Source organism: Osmia bicornis, chromosome 10 (genome assembly GCF_907164935.1).
Source record: "Osmia bicornis bicornis chromosome 10, iOsmBic2.1, whole genome shotgun sequence".
Lineage (NCBI taxonomy): Eukaryota > Metazoa > Arthropoda > Insecta > Hymenoptera > Megachilidae > Osmia > Osmia bicornis.
The window spans coordinates 9,237,822-9,257,622 of NC_060225.1; the positions used below are offsets into that span (position 1 = coordinate 9,237,822).

General features: G+C 31.9%; 5 protein-coding genes across 10 annotated transcripts; 3 read left to right on the forward strand and 2 right to left on the reverse strand.

Moving 5' to 3' along the window:
• Positions 1-425: 425 nt before the first annotated feature.
• LOC114874242 (mediator of RNA polymerase II transcription subunit 14) lies at positions 426-7,626 on the reverse strand. Of its 5 annotated transcripts, XM_029183363.2 has the most exons (21): positions 7,427-7,626; positions 7,166-7,330; positions 6,698-7,090; positions 6,492-6,624; positions 6,237-6,410; positions 5,852-6,157; positions 5,107-5,765; positions 4,665-5,032; positions 4,162-4,581; positions 3,947-4,090; positions 3,718-3,861; positions 3,473-3,645; positions 3,201-3,395; positions 2,860-3,123; positions 2,549-2,795; positions 2,097-2,467; positions 1,855-2,013; positions 1,508-1,777; positions 1,154-1,417; positions 949-1,072; positions 426-887 (listed from the first exon to the last, which is right to left on the reverse strand). In XM_029183363.2, exons 3-21 carry the CDS (start codon positions 6,844-6,846, stop codon positions 799-801), a joined length of 4,653 nt encoding a protein of 1,550 aa, XP_029039196.1. In that variant the 5' UTR covers positions 6,847-7,090; positions 7,166-7,330; positions 7,427-7,626; the 3' UTR covers positions 426-798. The 5 variants fall into 5 exon arrangements, with proteins under 5 accessions (XP_029039196.1, XP_046143562.1, XP_046143561.1 ...); XM_046287606.1 differs by having other exon boundaries at positions 7,180-7,626; XM_046287605.1 differs by having other exon boundaries at positions 7,166-7,626.
• Positions 7,627-7,759: 133 nt separating this feature from the next.
• On the forward strand, positions 7,760-11,195 carry LOC114874243 (protein fem-1 homolog B). The gene is made up of 9 exons (XM_029183367.2): positions 7,760-8,784; positions 8,860-9,200; positions 9,276-9,436; positions 9,524-9,684; positions 9,776-9,919; positions 9,993-10,222; positions 10,316-10,432; positions 10,507-10,613; positions 10,679-11,195. Exons 1-9 carry the CDS (start codon positions 8,236-8,238, stop codon positions 10,834-10,836), a joined length of 1,968 nt encoding a protein of 655 aa, XP_029039200.1. The 5' UTR covers positions 7,760-8,235; the 3' UTR covers positions 10,837-11,195.
• A 93-nt stretch (positions 11,196-11,288) lies between these two features.
• Positions 11,289-13,901, forward strand: LOC114874245 (60S ribosomal export protein NMD3). Its single transcript, XM_029183369.2, has 11 exons — positions 11,289-11,624; positions 11,744-11,878; positions 11,951-12,101; positions 12,164-12,298; positions 12,362-12,470; positions 12,552-12,702; positions 12,803-12,945; positions 13,015-13,166; positions 13,230-13,345; positions 13,416-13,598; positions 13,673-13,901. Exons 1-11 carry the CDS (start codon positions 11,584-11,586, stop codon positions 13,866-13,868), a joined length of 1,512 nt encoding a protein of 503 aa, XP_029039202.1. The 5' UTR covers positions 11,289-11,583; the 3' UTR covers positions 13,869-13,901.
• Positions 13,902-13,990: 89 nt separating this feature from the next.
• Positions 13,991-17,853, forward strand: LOC114874244 (sphingomyelin phosphodiesterase 1-like). The gene is made up of 8 exons (XM_029183368.2): positions 13,991-15,314; positions 15,514-15,824; positions 15,901-16,281; positions 16,348-16,520; positions 16,593-16,793; positions 16,907-17,252; positions 17,378-17,568; positions 17,645-17,853. The coding sequence occupies exons 1-8, from the start codon at positions 15,221-15,223 to the stop codon at positions 17,757-17,759; spliced, it is 1,812 nt and encodes a 603-aa protein (XP_029039201.1). The 5' UTR covers positions 13,991-15,220; the 3' UTR covers positions 17,760-17,853.
• On the reverse strand, positions 17,206-19,545 carry LOC114874248 (ubiquinol-cytochrome-c reductase complex assembly factor 1). Of its 2 annotated transcripts, none has more exons than XM_029183377.2 (6): positions 19,182-19,545; positions 18,770-18,967; positions 18,620-18,692; positions 18,374-18,540; positions 18,072-18,266; positions 17,206-17,287 (listed from the first exon to the last, which is right to left on the reverse strand). In XM_029183377.2, exons 1-6 carry the CDS (start codon positions 19,212-19,214, stop codon positions 17,249-17,251), a joined length of 705 nt encoding a protein of 234 aa, XP_029039210.1. In that variant the 5' UTR covers positions 19,215-19,545; the 3' UTR covers positions 17,206-17,248. The 2 variants fall into 2 exon arrangements, with proteins under 2 accessions (XP_029039210.1, XP_029039209.1); XM_029183376.2 differs by lacking the exon at positions 17,206-17,287 and adding an exon at positions 17,827-17,974 and having other exon boundaries at positions 19,182-19,542.
• Between the last annotated feature and the right edge of the window lie 256 nt (positions 19,546-19,801).

The following is a 19,801-nucleotide window of genomic DNA, read 5'->3' on the forward strand; positions in this document are numbered from 1 at the left end:
AAACTGTTGTGATAAATAATTGTTTTATTGCAGGAAAAGGATAAATAATTTTAATAATGTTGAAAGTAATATTTTTTAAATTTTTCTATTACTGCGCCATCTATACAAAAACGGCGGAAACTACTTGACGAGTTACCGACCGGAATTCCAATAAACGGTGGCACCATCTATACGAAAAGGACGCAAACTACTCGACGAGTTATCGGCCGGAATTCCAATAAACGGTGGCACCATCTATACGAAAAGGGCGCAAACTACTCAACGAATTATCGTTTGGGATTTCAAAATTAGGTCGACTCACCGGCGTCGCATGTTTAGAGGAGTGTAAGTTATGGTTTTTCTCAGATATATGGGTGGTTTTGAACTATTATTTTATATCTAACCATAAAGTTCATTTATTTTACACTTGAACTAGTATCACAGTCATTTTTATAATAATAAAAGAATTTGCTTATCATAGATACAATCTTTTAATTTGCTAAATTTACCATTAAACTTATCGAAGTCTAAATATTAAAACTTAATATTTGATATTTTCATAAAACATATAGAAAGTTATTAATTAACATTTTGATTCCTCAATATAATGCTAATAAGATAATTGAAATACAGACGCATAGATTGCATTAAAAATAAATTATTTTAAAATGGAATTTGTTTCATCTATCCATAAATAAATCTATGAAAACTGTTTTCAAAATGTATACATTTCTTTTTACAGCTATCATTTATACTAACTTTTTACAGAACAAGCTTTTCAACAGAAGAACTCTCCTACAGATCCCCAAATCGGTCCGTTCAAGAAAAAGAAGACTGTACATTTATGAGACGGACACTACAGCACGATTCAGTTGATCCAGGTCGACTGATTCGGCAGGCAGAGGGGACTAGGAGAGTAAAGCATATCCTATTGAGGTGGTCCACCCATTATTCCCACTGGAGGCATACCTTGAATCCCATATGGTGCCTGTGGAGGACCTTGATTTCCAGCCATGGGAGAATGTAGTTGCATTGCAGGACTTTGTATCTGCTGTGTTGGTGTTACTTGCCCACCAGCTGGCGATGGAACAACCTGTAAAGAAAAAAAAAAATCATTTTTCCTTTCATACCATCCTCAAAACCTTATAACTTTAAGTATATATTATTTACTTACTTGAGACATAACTGGTGGTTCTGAAGGAAGAGTCAAATTAGCTAGCAGGTCCCTAACAGCAGGAAAGAGAGAACACTCGGATTGATTTGCACCATATTCAGCAAATCTCTTCAACTGTAAAGATGCAGCAGCCATCGCGGAAGCTGGACTAGGGTCTCTTTTTTCAGCTAACTGTGTTAAATTTGTACTAACGTCGTAGACTAATGGTAAAACCAATGATGGCGTTTCTCCTTGATACGGTAACCCAATCCTTGTTATTTGCAACTGAAACAGATAATTTTTAGAAAGAATTAGGTCTGCTATTGTACCGTTTGATAATAGAATAACTTGAAATTTTTTAATGCGAATACTTACAAAGAATAGAATTTTATTTCTGCAAACAAGCACAGCTGCCATACCAGTAGGTACAATTGGAGTTCCAGAAGGAGGAATCCTTAAACACCATTGTACGTTCCATTTAAGTTGTTGCTGTTGCGCTAATCCAGGCACTAATTCCAACTTCATAATTTGTACAAAATCTTTCAGAACATTAAATGGAACGTTTAACATTCTACCAAAACCAGAAAGTGTATTTGGTTTATATGGTGGAGCTGCTGCTCTTGTATCAAAGAATTTCTCTATAATCTGTAAAATAGAAAAAAAAACAAAGTAGAGTAAGATCAAAAAGAATTAAAATATAATAATTATAAAACAGAAATTACTTGTAATTCTTCAAGCGTCCATTGATCTTTATGTTCAGGAAGAGGTTGCACTTTAATGTGAAGTGATTGTAAGTGTTGTGGATTTAAACCAACTCGACACTGAAGACTTTCAACTTTGAAATGTACTACTCCTGGTTCTGTACTATTTATTGCAGTTAGCTGGAAATATTATTCAAAATTTAGTTTCATAATTACGTTATTGAAACTGTAATATGTGATTGAATTAAAACTGAAATTCGTACACAATCGTCAGTTTGAATGAATCGTTGGAACTGTCGGCGCATGTAAATGCATCCTAAAAATCTTTCGAGTGGCGAAAGATCAGGGCCGGAAAGTCCAGACGGATGTGGGGAGGGACAGCAAAGCAGTTCCAAAGCTTCATGAGTAAGAAGAGTAGGTACAGCACCGGCCCATGAACGTTGTGGAAGCACTCTTGAAATATGCGTTCCAGTTTTATGATCAGAAGCTTGAGGACTGTGTAACGCAGCATGTCCTGGACTCTGCGCAGGTCGCGCTGGAGATGGTCTAGGTACACTGGGCGATCCTGGCCAGTTAGATGCTGCTGGTGAAGCCATACTCTGAGAAGATGGAAAGGGACTTCCATCTATGTGACCTAAATGTAAAGAGCAAAGTTAATGCTAATTCCCAAGAGACTCGATTAAAAGAATTTAATTTGCATTTAATTATTTCTTACCAGTTTGCATGAATGATCCTGCAGGAGAATGGCCCACCTGAACGTTACTGCAGGGCCCTGGCGAAGACGTTGGCATTAATCCAGCTGGACTTGGGACGTGCATTGGATTAAGAGGACTGTTAGCGACTAGTCCAGAACCTGGTGAAGGATGTGGCAACATGTTAGGCGTGTTAGGCGGTAGCGAGGGTGGTGAAGCCAAGTTGAAAGAAGTGGCTGGGCTGCTTCCAAAACTCTGATGTTGATTCGTCTGAAAAGAAAAATGCATGAATAACTTGGCAAATTTATTGTTGAACATGCGTAGAATAAATTACCTGTGAAATATTAGCAGTATGTGGACTGGCTGGAGTATGAGGATTGCTACCAGAAGGTGGAGTAAGCGGAGGATGAAATCTTAAACCATCTCTCTGCTGAGCAGGCGATTGTGGCCCACTTCTATGATGACTTAAGAAACCTACGTTTCCACTACCACTACCGCCATCGCTATCCATTGTCACAGGAGAAGGAGGATTATCATCTTCTGACTGAGATCTTCTACGAAAAACTGCACTCTCGTCCACGTATTTGGATAGAAATGCCTATGCAATGGTAACAAAATTATAATAACAAAATGAACCGTGTAAATCATTTTAGAGTATAAAGAATACGACGATACCTTAAGGCCTTGGGTTGGAGTAAATTCATCAACGACGTAACTCCTATCAAAACGGCTATAGGCTCCATCTCGCAAACTTACTAAACCACCTCCTCGTAAACGTAGTTCCAAACAGTACATACCCTGATATGCAATTCTGACTAGAGTCACACACTGTGGCATTATAGTAAAAGTTTGCACCGGTACTTGAGGTCTCTGTAAAAAATAAATAATCTTATAATACTGAATCTCTGTTGAAAGAAAAGTATTAACAGGTCATCTTAAAATCATACCGAATTATAGACACAAAGTTGTGGAATTGTGGGTAATTTACTAATTGATGTAAGGGGTTGAAGTGTTTCATGAAGAATATGTATAAGTTGTGCTAAATTTCTGTGTCTATTTAGGTGAGATTCAAGTTGTTCCTTCATAATTGAATGAGCATTACTGGCAGTACTCATTGGACCTATATAATAAAAATGTTGATAATTTCTTATAAAGGTAAATTAATTAATAGAAATTATAAAACAATAGTTACTTCTTCCAAAAATTAATTTGAAAGCCTTATCATCGATACTCCATTGGATAGTAACGGTGGCTCCACGATTAGGACCATAGGTTAACACTAATTTACTATAATTGTATGACTTTATACTGACCATGTTACGCAAATTATACTTTTCTGCAATTCATATATGATTAAGTTAATTACTACTGTATTTTTTCATATAAATATTTTTTGCTTTCCATAAAATTATAAACTGTACCCATTTTGAAATATTCAGCTAAATCATGTACAAGAGAATACAGGTGTACAATTTGTGCCCAATCATTAAGTAATGCATCTACTGTACGTGACACAGTATCTGCTGTTCCCATTTCATACTGAAAGTATACTGGTCTCCTTAATCCTAATACAAAATTATACGATTAGTTATAAATTATTTAAATAGATTAAATGAAATATTTAATAACAAATTACCTTGTTCCTTAGGATGACTACTAGATAAGGGACTACCATAAAACACAAATTCAGCCATCCATGTTTTAGCCATACCCTTACCCTGGACTCTAATTGAAACGCTAAGTAATCTTTTAAGAAGCGCGTACCACGCGCTACTGGAACTTATTGCAGCAGAAGGGGCAGGTAATTGAACTAATTTTAATACTAATGCAGTAGCATTTGCTTCTACTTGAAGTCCCTGATGAGCTATTTCTCTTCTAGTTAACTCTTGCGCCAATGTTACAAATGGTATTCTTTCGTCACAGAGAGCAACCACATGGGCTAATTCTGGAATGAAATATGCAGGTTGTTTGGATCTTCTATTTTGTAATATTGTACCAGTATCGGCTCTTCCACTGGGCCCCGCACTTCTTCGTTTAGCACTTATCTCGGTAGCTTCTGTAACGAATTTATTAGTTTTCTTATAAAAATACAAATATTAACACTATCTTATAACAATGTTATAAACAGACAAAATTTACCATTATCGACGCTAGTAAAGGGACCATGAGTTATGACAAATGTATCGAATTCAATTAAACTTTGTACTTTCAAGTACATCTTTGGGATCTCTGTTTCAATACTATCATCGTGAGGATCATCTTCTATGGAACTGTGCTTTACTACTGCTAGGTAAAACGAGCACTCGATTTCACACGGTGAAGTTTCCTTTTCTTTAAATGCCACTATCAAAATTACTGTAGGATGTCGATGCAGTTGGACAAACATACGATGTCTACTAATCTTTGATATCGGGTGATCAGGATGAAGGAGCACCGGTAAACGTTCGTGAGAAGTTGCTGGAAGATGCTGCAACGTTTTCTCGCACCTTCTTTGTGTGATCCAAAATCTGCAATATCAAATGAAACGCATAGAAAGATAAGTAAAAACTAAAATGATGTACAATATAAAATACAGTATTACCTGAGCTCTGATATTAAGGTTGGAAGACGAGAGTGATCACCGTTTAAAGCAGCAGTTAACTCAGGAACCAAAGGTGCTTCGTACTGAGGTACATGACATTGCAACATTCCAGTGTGAGTATCAACGGTAACTAATAAATGTTCTGCTCTCAAGCAAGGTTGCAAGATTGGAACAGAAAGAATCGCAGGCGAACCAGCCAAGGTACACTCAACATCTTTCAACATTGTTTGTAGTTCTTGTTTCAGATCTAATAATCTACTTCTAGTACGTACATAAATTGTGTGTACCAGTAAACATTCCATCGATAACTGATCCGATCTGATCGCTCTGTCTGCTATTTCACTTTCTTTACTACCTAAAGATGGAACGTGTACTATCGCGAGAGGCCTCGCAGGATCGTGTTGATCTACTTGCACTGTAAGTTTATATCCCAATTCAGATCGAGGATCTTTACTAGTTAATTCTCTCCAATATGACACAGAAAGACATTTTCCTGGTGTATATTCATCAACGTGAATGTGATCGTCCAATCTATCTCGTATCAGTCGTAGCGTCTGAGAGTAAAGTACTTCCAGTTGCAGTGATTGGCAAAAGTAATGTAAAATATGATAAACTTCGGATAATGGATTTGAACTTTCCGCCAATCTCAATTGAACCACCTTACAATTAAAATCATTTCATTTTAATATAAACTAATTAGAAAAAGATATTTAATAGCATAATAATTTATTGGAGGAAACAATACTTGATGCACATAGCGAGTTTGTAGCGGATGCACCAAAGCTTTTCCGTCTCCTGTTTCCCTATCCGATACTAAAATTTCCAGCTCTAATAATCTCCATGGTACCGTTGGACCATCTCCCATTACCGTAAGCGATACCGAAAATTCTTGCTCCACAAGAAATGTTACTCTTCCTGCTTCGATCTTTAAATTACGCATTTGTGGAAGTAAATTTCCGGTTACCAATCTATGCTGAATTACTTGATTTAATCTTTGAAGCGTACTTCTTTTTTCTGCCGGAGTAATCGGATCCGGAGGAACAATTCTTTCCTATTAAAAAGAAAAATGATGTAGAATTTAAAAACCTTTTTGATCAAAATAGTGGTAAATAGTAGTAAATTACGATTACCCTTATGCATGCCGGTAGACGACTATAGGTTCCAGTTGTAAGAACTTCAACCGCGGCTGGAATGTGGAAATTAGGTAATCTAGCGTGTACTAACGTATCTCGAGCCATCCTGGCAAGCATGTCGGCCGTATCGACAAAAAGCAGTGATTGCTTGTCCAAGAAGGCCATTATATGCTGTTAAAGAAATTCTTTGTTAGTCATATAGTTATCATAGATATTAAATTAATTGTACTAAAATAATAATTGTTAGAATACCGCAGATTTGTCAACTTTGGAAGCACTATTAGCCCATTTAACCAATGCTAATAATCGTACATACAGCTGTCTGGTTCTTGCTGAAAAGTTGTAAATTTCTATCTTACGTTCCATATCAGTTTTTCTAGGCAATCTGTAAACATATTACATTTTTGTTTATATTCTTCTGATTAATTTCCATTTGATGCAGTTATAAATTTCCTTACAATTCAGCCAAAACTGTGAGTTCATGATAAGTACGCTGTATTATAAAATCAATGAGCATGCCAAGAGAAATAGAACCACCACGATTTCCTTCTTGTGGGATGTTATTAGTTACAGGGGTCTGATGACCCTCTAAAGGCACTGGAGCCATTTTATATTATATTTTAATGAATTACCAAAATTATAATAATAATATTGATACTTTTAAATACTGATTTGTAGGCTCAATATAATATTCATATATTGCATTATTTTAAATACACATATTATTATATGGTTGTTTTATTAATATTTGTCAACTGGTTTATATTAATTGTCTCCAGTATATTGCATCAAAATCACAAAATTGTTATTTGAATGTATAGAAATGTTGATTACTCATTTTTATAATACACCTATAAATAATGAAAATATGTTAATAACGAATAAGAAACACGAAAACTAATAACATTAAACAAACAATATTTTACCTCTAAACACCTACTTTTCAACCTCATACGCTACGACAATACAATAGAGAGTGAAAGTAGCCCCTTTTTAAACAGATCACAAACTCTGAAAAACTAGATGAAACACTTTTTTAATTTTTCGATCATATCTGGCTGCTGTCATTCTTCCTTTATACAACGTATGCACTAAAAAAAAATTTATTTATACAAATAAATTTGCATGATATTGGTAATACGATTATAAATTACAATAAAATACTTATAAATTTAAACATATAATACAAGTAAATAGCAAAACGATGTGCCCGAACTCCGTTCGATAAGTGACCGACTTCATATAATTTTCAGTTTTTTGGCGAATATTTCTACAGTTTTTCGTGAATTATGGTTTTGGACAGTGCGTTTGCCATTGGTTTGAATCTTAAACCATGGTTCATGAAATCATAGAAATATTCGCCAATAAATCGGAAACCATGTGAAGCCGGTCACGTATCGAACAGAGTTCGGTCATAATGCTCATGCCGGTGTACGACTTTACCATTGAATAAAAATTTATAAAATTCCAAGAATTATTGTATTTATATTTGGATCTTCGCAGTTACGTATTCATACGTATTGTAGAGTATAGACTTTTCATACAGATTTTTAAATTAGATATTAATTGTTTACTTTCATTAATCTTGCCAGAATTGTGATTAGAGTGTCAATTAGTATGAGGATTAGTTACAAAGAAATAAGTATCTGTTCTATAAGTTTCCTTTTAGATGTTTTTAAAATGAGAAAGATGACTTAAAAATAAAATAACTATTAAGCAGTTATAAATAAAGTATATAGCAATAAATTGCATCAACACTAAATAAGATCTAAATGAAGTGAAAGGTTGTTTTTAATGCAGCAATATCGTTATATTTTTGTATGTTCTTAAAATAACTTGTAGACCTTTCCTTAAAATGCGACGTCTATTGTGAAGAATTCTCGAGGTTATAATGACATCGACAATTTTCATCGAGAAGAAAGAATTACGGTGAATGTGACTTTATACAATGTTTATTATATAAAACGAATTTATTGAAGTTATATTAAACATAAAAATGGAAACTGTCAGTTCAAGTGATGATTTAATAGAATTATCACATTCACTTTTGACAAGAGTGTATTATGCTGCTAAAGATGGTATGGCTATTGCTCTTTATGATCTTCTTAGCAGCAAATCACTTGAACAAGTTAATCTTCTGATTAATCAAAAAGTATTGGAAGAAGATGGACAACAATGTACACCGTTAATTATAGCTGCACGATATGGTCATGACAAAGTAGTTAAAATATTATTAGATAAATTTAAACCTGACTTAGAACAAGAAGGAACAGTTAAATTTGATGGATACGTTATTGAAAAAGCAAGCGCTCTTTGGTGTGCTGCTGGTGCAGGACATTTGACAGTTGTAAAGACATTAGTAAAAGCAGGTGCAAATGTCAATCATCCTACTAAAAGTCTTTCTACTCCTTTGAGAGCAGCTTGCTTTGACGGACGACTAGATGTAGTTAAATATTTAATAGAACATAATGCAGATATAAATATTTCAAATCAGTTTAACAATACATGTTTAATGATTGCTGCATATAAAGGACACTTGGATGTAGTAAGTGTAATTCTATATCAGAATTTATTTAATTTATACTTCTAATCTTAACAATTTTAATTGTTTTCAAAACAGGTTACATTTCTTTTACAAAAAGGTGCAAATCCAAATGAAAAAGCACTCTGTGGTGCTACTGCATTACACTTAGCTGCAGAATGTGGGCATACTAATATAGTAGCTGAGTTACTACAGTATGGAACAAAGATGACAAAGAATGTTAGTGGAATGACACCATTAATAGCAGCAGCAGAACGTACCAAAGCAGAAGTTGTAGAATATTTAATTAAACATGCAAGAATTACTAAGGAGGAAACAATTGAAGCATACGAACTTCTGGGTGCTTCTTATGCCAATGATAAAGGCAGTTACTGTCTAACAAAGGCATATAAATATTTATGGAAAGGAATGAAACTTAGGTAGATACACTATTTCATAAAATAAAGTTGATATTTTATTCGACAAATCAACTATATAATTTTTGCGTATCATAGATATAGCGATCCCGATAATATTATCCATAAAAAATTGGGAGAAACTATAAAAGCATATGATAACTGGAAAGAATGCGAGACTCCGGAGAAATTGGAAAGCATTAGATACAATCAGAATGCTATTCACATGGAATCATTATCTATTCGTGAAAGAATATTAGGTTTTTATTATATTTATAATTTCGAAAACAGATAATCAATTCGATTTTGAAGAAAGTATTTTGATTTTTTTTTATTTATTATATTAGGACAGCATAATCCAGAAGTACCACATCATATTATATTTAGAGGAGCAGTTTTTGCAGATAATGCTAGGTTCGATAAGTGTATAGATTTGTGGCTTCATGCTCTGTATTTAAAACAATTAAACAATATATCTGTTGTAAAAGATTTCCTGAGGTTTGCACAGGTATTTATGTATTTATTGTACTACTACAAAAATGTTCGATTTATCTATTTCTTGTTCTTTTGTTTGTTGTACTTAACAATTTTCTTTATAGGTATTTTCACAAATGATACACGTAGGAGTAGACCTTGATTTCTCTCAGGTTTTAAGTGTTTTAGAAGCTAGCGTAACCGAACTGAGCCATAATAAATCGAAAGTCGGTAATCCTGATTCTGAGGAAGATATTGAACAACATATTGTAAGCTGATAACGATCCTCTACTGTCCCGTTTGTGAAATGATGTTTTAATTAAATTAAATGAAAAATTACAGGAAGAAATGGAATCAAATATTACAACTACGCTATACATATTAACAATATTAACAAAACTTTTAACGTTAAATGGAAATAGATATGACGAGCAAGATAAAAATAAAGCGTGTCATTTAGTTCATAAACTCTGTGCTCTGCAATTACGTTTGAAGGATGGCCAAACGTTACTACATCTCGCAGTAAATGCTGAAACTCCCGTTGACGATTTTCATACTAATGATGTTTGCAAGTAAGTTTTTTAACGAAATTACGATAAAACAAATATGAGAACATAAATTTTGTTTTGTGTTGGAATAAGATTCTAAAAGTAAATATTTTACAGGTTTCCATGCGCCGCAACAGCGAAACTACTTATACGCTGTGGTGCTGATGTAAATGCTATGGATAATGAAAGAAATACACCATTACATGTTATAGTTAGCTACAGGAACCCGATCGGGTATGATTAACTACTAATTCGTGTTTGTACTTACTGGATATTTTTATATAGACATTTTTGACTTTGATTTTTAGTGATTTTATGACTCTTCACTCCATTATTATGGAACTTATAGAAGCTGGAGCACATATGGATACTGTAAACAGTAGTGGAAAAACTCCGTACGATGCTGTCACCAAAGGTATATCATTTAAACGAGATGAAAAGATATATCAAATTTTAAAAATACATATTAATATTATACAGGTGTGGTAGAAATAATACTCAGGACGCAGACGAAATTATCGTTAAAATGTATGGCGGCAAAAGTAGTAAAAGCTTACAATTTGTCGTATTGTGGAAATGTACCACGTTCTTTAGAGAGTTTTATCGAACTTCATGGACCAGGACTTAATCAGGGTTAAAGTATTAAAAAGAACAGTTTTTTAGCCTGCAGAGTTTTTAGAAGATTTAATTATCAATACTCCTAAAATATTTACATAAAATGTTTTCTTAATAATTTGATGATTAGGAGTCAAGTTTTTTTATTAATAGTTCAAAAACTTCCTATATCGTTTTAGGTATTCGTATTGTTAATTGTTTGACTTAAACATTAATATATAAATGTAATAACTTTCAAATTAAAGTGAAAAACTACAATTAACAACGTTTGCTTTCATCAAATTAACTCAGTTGTGTAGTATTAAATATTTTGTATAATATGTGAGTTATGAACTGATAATTACTGTGATTTTTCGAAATAAAGAAAATAATTAGCTTTCAATCGTTCATTCATTGCATAAAGGATACATATTTAATTTATTAAAGAAAATATACAAATTTACAAATTATTATGTTTTAGAATTTTATACAAAATAACTTTGAGGTAATCTACTTTCAGATGATTATGTATACAAATTTTTAACAATATGATATTTCTCTGTTTTTTTAAATGTGTAAATAGCAATAAAAGCTGAAGAGATAACACTGACCTCTCCAGGAATTTTTCAGAACTTTTGCAACTGAGCGCAAATTATTGTATTTTTAACCTGCAATTACTGATAGATCACACGTGGCTAAGATTTAATATAAATCACGTAGTTTTGTTTATTTGATCCCAGTGTATTTAATTAAACTATTTCCAAAGCATTTGATAAAACTAACAGTAAATAATGGAACTGTTGAAAGAACCTATTCAGCAAGAAGCAATGGTGTACGTAAATGTAACCTTAAATATTTCAGAATTTATTCAAAGTTCTAACAATATGTTAATATTTAATGTTGCAATACATTATATTATTAAATTTATATATAATATTATTTTGTTTATAGATTATGTTGCATGTGTGGCATTGGTATAGAACCCAATCCAGCAAACACTTGTGTAGCATGTTTAAGAACTCAGGTTGATATTACAGAAAATGTTCCAAAACAAGCAACAATACATTTTTGTAAGGGATGTGAAAGGTAATATTAATTAAAGAAAATATATTTAGTCATGTTTTTCTTGTTTTATTCTAAATTGAAATTTTTCTTTAGGTATTTGCAACCACCTGCAGAATGGATTCATGCATCTTTAGAATCCAGAGAGTTATTAACATTATGTTTAAAAAAATTAAAGGGTTTAAATCGTTTGAAATTAATTGATGCTGGATTTGTATGGACAGAGCCACACTCTATGAGATTAAAGGTCTATTTTGTCTAATAATTTTGTTATAAAGAAATCATTTAATTACTGTGTTATGTTTTTAGATAAAATTAACAGTACAGGCTGAGGTAATGGGTGGTGCAGTGCTGCAACAAGTATTTATTGTTGAATTTACAGTAAATCATCAGATGTGCGAAGATTGTCATAGAACAGAAGCAAAAGATTATTGGCGTGCTTTGGTGAGTTTTATAAAACAGTTTGTTAATAAATTATCTTTTTATTCTGTAATTTATTTACAATAGGTTCAAGTACGACAACGAGCAATAAATAAAAAAACATTTTATTATTTGGAACAATTAATTTTGAAGTATAAGGCACATGAACAAACATTGGGTATAAAACCTATTCATGGTAATTAATTAAGTAATTGTAGAATATCAAGGAATTAAAATTTGTATTGTGATTAAAAAGTAACGTTATAAATTTTTATAGAGGGGTTAGACTTCTTTTTTGCAAATGAAGCTGCAGCACGAAAAATGGTCGACTTTCTTTCGAGTGTAATACCATGCCGTTATGATCATTCGAAAAAATTGATATCGCATGATATTCATAGCAATATATACAATTACAAATTTACATACAGGTAAAACGTATATGTATTAATAATTATATTTTTATTCAAATTTATTTACAATTAAATGTTGCTTTTCGTTTATTACATTAGTCTTAAATTTCTGTTGCAGTGTGGAGATAGTTCCAATATCCAGAGATAGTGTAGTATGTCTTTCAAAGAAGTTAAGTCATCAACTTGGAGGAATAAATTCCATTTGCTTAGTATACAAAGTTACAAATTCCGTGCACTTAATTGATGCATCAACTGGACAAAGTATGTATAAGTTCAGATGTTTTTGAATCTTTAAAATTTACTTCTTAAATAAAAATTTTTTTAATTTAGTTGCAGAAATAAATGCAACAGTTTATTGGAGACATGCTTTCAATAGTATTTGTGATCCAAAACAGTTAGTAGAATATACGGTGATGGATATTGAACCAATAAAATTTAAGGATAGAAGATTCTTTCCAGGACAAGGAAGTATTTCCACCAAGGTAAATAATATTTATTGCGTTGTTTGTAATAGGAATCAAATTATATTTTTTCTTTATTTATAGCATGTCATTGCGGATGTATGGCTGGTAAGAAGTTGTGATTTAGGAATAAACGATAATCCGATCCATACGCGTACTCATCTTGGTCACATATTAAAGCCTGGTGACACTGCTTTAGGGTAAAAAGATAGCAAATGAATGACTAAAGCCATTATCATTAGAGAGTTACGAAACGATTTTTGTCTGTAGGTATGCTCTTAGTGAAAGTAACATTAATGACGACAATTTCGAGTTGTTAAATAAAGACTTAATACCAGACGTACTTTTAATAAAGAAGAGTTACGCAAACGACAGAGCAGCACGTCGTAGAATGAGAGCTTGGAAATTGAAACATATGGTTCAGGATGAAAACAGCATGGCTACTGATGATAAGTATGTAAAACAATATTCCTCATCGTAACAATGTTAAATTAGAATACATTATGTAATTTTTGTTTCTGTTTCAGCGACTACTATGAATTTTTAGAAGATATCGAGGAGGATCCGGAAATGAGACAAAATATAAACATTTTCAGAGATCGTAAGAAAATAATTCCAGTGGATACTAATGAATTATCCGATCTTACTTGCCCACAGATCACTCTTGAGGAGATGCTTGATGATCTTGTGATTGATGATATTGAAATACCGCAAGTTTTATAACAAAAATTTTTAATAAAAATGTAATGAAAATTACGTTCGCTTCCACTTGAAACCTATCTTGAAAAAAACGATGGTAGATAGGACATTTTAATTAAGAAGGACATAATTGTAATTAGATAAAGTAAAAGATTAAATGAAGAAATGCAAACAAATAAAATCACTGCTACCTAATGATTTCGTAAAGAGTGAAAAGTGAATAGATGGTATCGCAGATTTTTTACGATACTGATTGAGATTTCTTTGAGTAAAGATATACATCATCAAAGAAACACAAGGAACCTTTTTTGTCAAGCAGTTAGGACACACGATATCGCGTGCTGAGCAGCAAACATGTTTATCCTTTTGTAACCTGCAGGACATGTACGACCCACTTAATTTTATCGCTCTTGCACCTAAGGGGATAATCAACATTCACTTCTTGTGTGTGCTAATGTTTGGTAGAACATTCAAATACTGTGCCAGACAATCTACTTTGTAGTTTCTTTTGTTAAGTCAAAGTAAGAGTACCTTTTTGACTAAGAACTTGCAGTCGTTTCTTTTTGTAAATGTGACAGAGGTAAACGATTATATTTGTACATACATTCTCATTTATTAATACCAGTTTATTTTTTATACCAGAAGATTATTTTTCATATTTTATTACTAACATAAATTCAGTCACAGCTTAATGTGTGTAGAAGAAGGGGAGAGTTTGATGAAATAAGCACTTGAAAACAAGTGTTTCTTTAATAATCTAGGCTGAGATAACTATAAAAGAAGCAACAGATCAACAAATCATGATATTTATCTTTGGATATCTCGGATAAACATTTACTTTCTTCTGCGATTAATAATCGGGTGATTGAATTTTTCAATACGGATAGATATTGCGCAAAGGAAAGCAATTCTTAAGTGATTGCCAGATGAAACAATAACTTTATTTAGGCTTTAATTCAACCGAGATATTTTTTTTAAGATATTGTGCGTAAAAAAGTATTAGGGTACATTGAAGGATATCCGATGGGGGCAACTTTTGGGTCGTCCCAGAAACAGACCGTATCTTAATCTCTTCCGGTACAAACAAGTTTCCTTCACTGTAAACAATGCTTTGAAAACTAGTTTGTCAAATATGTATCACACGTATCTATTTCAATGTTTAAATATGGCACGTCCAAAGCGTAGGGGGTATGAATGTATTCTTTGACTGCAGATAATTATAATTAATCTTCGACACTGTTAATACTTTGTCATCGACATTTTGAAATCTTTGTAAATTAATCTTTTCAAGGTAGTAATTACGAAACTTATCGAGACAGCAAGCTAAGAAGATAAAAGCGTGATTGGTACAGCAAGTTGGTTTAGTGTCAATCACAATGCGAGTGAATAAACTAGCAACAATGTGGTTTAATTGTATTGTATTTTGCGCGTTACTGTTGACGGTCAATGGCATTAATCAAAAGATCGAAGGTATGTTAAAATAATACAATGATTTAAAATAATGAATATCTTAATTAATAGTAAAATTAGGCATATTTTAAATACTTACCCGCGTTGAAATACCTACTGTTGATAAGTAAAACAAGATCATTTTTTAAAAAAACTGTGATTGATTTTCAAATTTATCTTCTGAAATAAATAAATAAATAACAAATTGATGAATTGACAGACATAAATGCATCGTTATTTGAAAATGAAATCGAAACATGGGTAAAAGAGAATCAGGAAACGGAGGCGTTCAAGGAGATGATAGATTTATTAAAAATTCCTACGGAACTTCAAAACTCCGATTGGAGAACTTACAAAGCAGACAAGGGTGCTGCAATTTGTACAACATGTACAAGTATAGTGGGAACATTTATGCAATTTCGACGACACGGCATGTCTGAAGAAAAGATTAAAAAGAAAGTGACTACATTATGCGTGTTACTGAATATTCAAAAGAAAAGAGTTTGCGAAGGAGTCATCGCGCTAAATTTGGTACTATTAATTTTACATTTTGTGCATGTATATTACGTACAATATGAATCTACAAAAATTTTTATTACTTTTACAGCCCATTATTTTGTACATAGTGGATTCTAGACCAAATTTGACGGCTGATACGATTTGTGGTGTTGTCTTAGAATCAAAATCTTGTCCATTAAACGATCCCCAATTTGACTGGACCATTAATATAAGTAACGATTCTCGCATAGCAATTGCTGATAATTATACAGCGAATAAATTAGAAATTTTGCAACTAACGGACATTCATTATGATCCTCTTTATGAACCAAATAGTAATGCAAAATGTGGAGAACCAATTTGCTGTAGGAAAGGTCGAAATGAAACTAATAAGAATTCGTTAGCTGGATTTTGGGGAGATTATGAACCCTGTGACACCCCTTGGAATGCCGTCGTCGATGCTTTGACTCATATTAATGATACTCATAAGGTATCGATTAATTGAACAGTAACCAGTTTCAATCTTATATCAAATTACATTTTCCTCAATTTTCAGGATATAGATTATATATATTTTACTGGTGATATAATAGACCATGGAATATGGGAGACTTCAAAAGAAGGAAATATAGAAAGTCTGAAAAAAATCTATAACAAAATTCAAGCTGTTTTTAAAAACATTCCGGTCTATCCAATTTTTGGAAACCACGAACCACATCCTGTAAATCAGTAAGTTAATTATAAAATTTAATATAAATTTTTGTAAGTAATTTTAATGATATTTTTCTGATTTATATAAAGATTTGCACCAGAATATGTCACAGAAGATCATTTAACTACAAAGTGGGTGTATGAATTACTGGCAGATTTATGGATTAATTATAAATGGTTACCAGAATCTGCGCGATCTACTATCCTTCAAGGAGGATATTATACCTTGACCCCTAAAAAGGGATTCAGGATTATAGCCTTAAATAGTAATATATGCTATTCTTATAATTGGTATGTAAAAAATGAATCATACTACCTATGATACATTGAAAAAAAGTAATTATCTAATTTCAAGATAATTTTCTTCTTCAAATTTTATTTTCCTCGTGCGTTTTTTTATTCAGGTGGCTTTGGTATGATCCAAGATACCCTGTCAATCAATTGCAATGGCTTGCAGACACTCTTCTTAGTGCAGAGAAAAACGGAGAATTCGTACACATTTTATCTCATATCCCTGCTAACAGCAACGGTTGTTTAAATTCATGGAAACGGGAATATGTAAAAATAATTTATAGATTTTCTCATTTAATTAAGGCTGAATTTAATGGACATACTCATAACGATGAACTAGTAGTATTTTATAATTCCGATACTATGTACAAAAATGTTGCCTGGAATGGTGGTAGTATTACCACTTATTCAAGATTGAACCCAAATTATAAAGTTTACACAGTAGATGGTGGCAATTATGTAAGTGTTATCTCCTTTTTATCATATAACGAACTCTGAAAAAATTTGATAAGTACTTACATACTTATATTTACCCTGTAAATTCTTAATTATTTTTTTTGTGTATATAAGAATCGTTTTTATAGGCAGTAATTGATTACCACAACTGGATATATGATCTCAATTCGGCTAATAAGCATACTAATATAAGACCGAATTGGTATGAATCATATTCTTTTAAAAAGGAATATGGCCTTCTTGATTTATCTCCTAGATCTCTAAGTAATTGGCTTTTTACAGCAACAAAAAATGAAACACTTTTAAACAAGTATTATAGGTAAGATAGTTAAAATGTAAATCACATTCTAAAAGACTAAGTTTAGTTTATCTAAATATCCAACTTTTAATTATAGGAACTTTTTCAAACAAGCGGAACCGTCAATACAAGCAGCCTGTGACTTAAATTGTAAGAAACAATATTTATGTAAAATAATTGTAGCTGCTGAAAGTATAGGGCCCTGCGTTTAAAACCAATCATAAAAAATGCATATTAAACAAATTAACTGCAATTTAATTACAAAATAAGTTTGCTAAATAAGCTCAAATATATTTATTATATGAACTTTATCTAATTACTATTTACAAATTTATAAGAAGTTTCATCTGGTGTTTCTTAAATCTATCCATTGTATTTTTGATTTTGTTAAAATTTCCTCTGATGGAATCTTGTCTAGTAAACTTATCTAAAATGAAATAATTAAATTGTTATATATATATATATATATATATATATATATATTATATTTTAATACAGCACAAAAGCATTTATTATATCATTACCTGTTTTCTTACATAAACTAAGAGTTTCTCAAGCTGCTCTGGATCATTGCATTCTGAACAGAAGTATCTTCTCCATAGTGCACCAGCTAATACTTTGTCATCTGACATAATTCCTTCATCGTAACCAATCAAAGCAGCATTAAACTGTTCTGATATTTCTATTATCTGTCTCTTTTTTACATTTGCAGCAATGTGCTAAAAAAAATATAATTAATTTTTATAACACAAATTAAAATTGCAGTAACATAAGTAATTCTAGCAAAATTCAATTAGTTGAATTTACTTTAAATTAAATTACTTACACCAAGCTTATTTACTCTGACCATGACATCAGTCCACATAGCATCAACAATATTATTTCTAACTACTTTACCATAAGCACCTTCAGCCATAAAACGAACCATTAACATCCAAACATGTAATTCTGTGATCAAAAACCAGGAATAGAAAGTATCTGGCATATTAAAATCTAACAAAACAAAAAGGAATACAATTACTAGTAAATTCCTTGGCATTATATTAATAATAAATTAAAATTAAAAAGATACCTTTGAAAAATACTGAATAATTGATTCTTTCAGCTAGATCATTATATAAATGATAACCTAATGCCATTAATTGCTAAAATATAATAAATATATGTAAGTAGTTTAGAAATATTCAATCATCACAAATCTTTCAACTATAATTATACTTACATACTTCCTTTTATATAATGCAAAGCGTAACAGAAACCTCTTAAATATCCCAGGGCTGGGTAATGCTTTTGCTGTAGCTACATCCTTTACATGAACATTTTCACTATATTGACGAAACTGTCTTCTTATTGGAAAGATTCCATAATTAATTACAGGCTGATAGTCGGTGATATATTTCAGTGTTGCAGACAATAGTGTCTTTTATTGAAAAACATGAAAAAATTTTTATATATACATACATATACCATGTAACCAAATTGAAATATTTTAATACTCTAGGGGTTCATATATTTCTATACTGCCTACTTAAATTTCTATTAAAAATAAGAATGATAAACATAACATAATAATAAATAATTGCACATAATTGTTAGGCTATGTTATATTATTGTTATTTTATATAAAGACATACCGTTTTGGAACATAACATTCTGAAGCAATGCATCCTGTTTGTTACTTTTATTTACATATATATGTTCGGATTTCTGACTAAACATAGAAATCTTTAATCCTAATTTTTTAAAAAGTAAAACGAATAATATTGACTTATTTTTTAAGACATTTCTGCTGAAAGAATATGCAACAAAATTTATATAAACATAGCATTATCATTCGCTCAATGAGAGACCGTACTTCCTCTACCATTACCAATGACTAGAGATACAAAAAAGATTGGACATGCCTCATGCCTCTATTTGCGAGGGGACATGGTCTTGGGGATTTCGGACACCCCCAGGTACAGTTAGGTCTGCATGTCGTGCCCGTTTTACCAGTCCCTCTCTTTCCGCACCACGCACTGATAACCGTAAGACACAGTTTTGACTCCCTTCTATTCATTTTTTTTTGAAATCTGTATTTTAAAAAGACCGCCATAAATCAAGTACGATTAATTAAAGAACAAGCACCATCTGCTCTATCCTAGTATAAAAATGTGAAATATTTCGTACTGTCACAGTCTAACACATGTTAAGATTACGATAGACGAGCGCGCATGCGCAACAGAGAAGGGGGAACGCGACTCTATAAATGCGC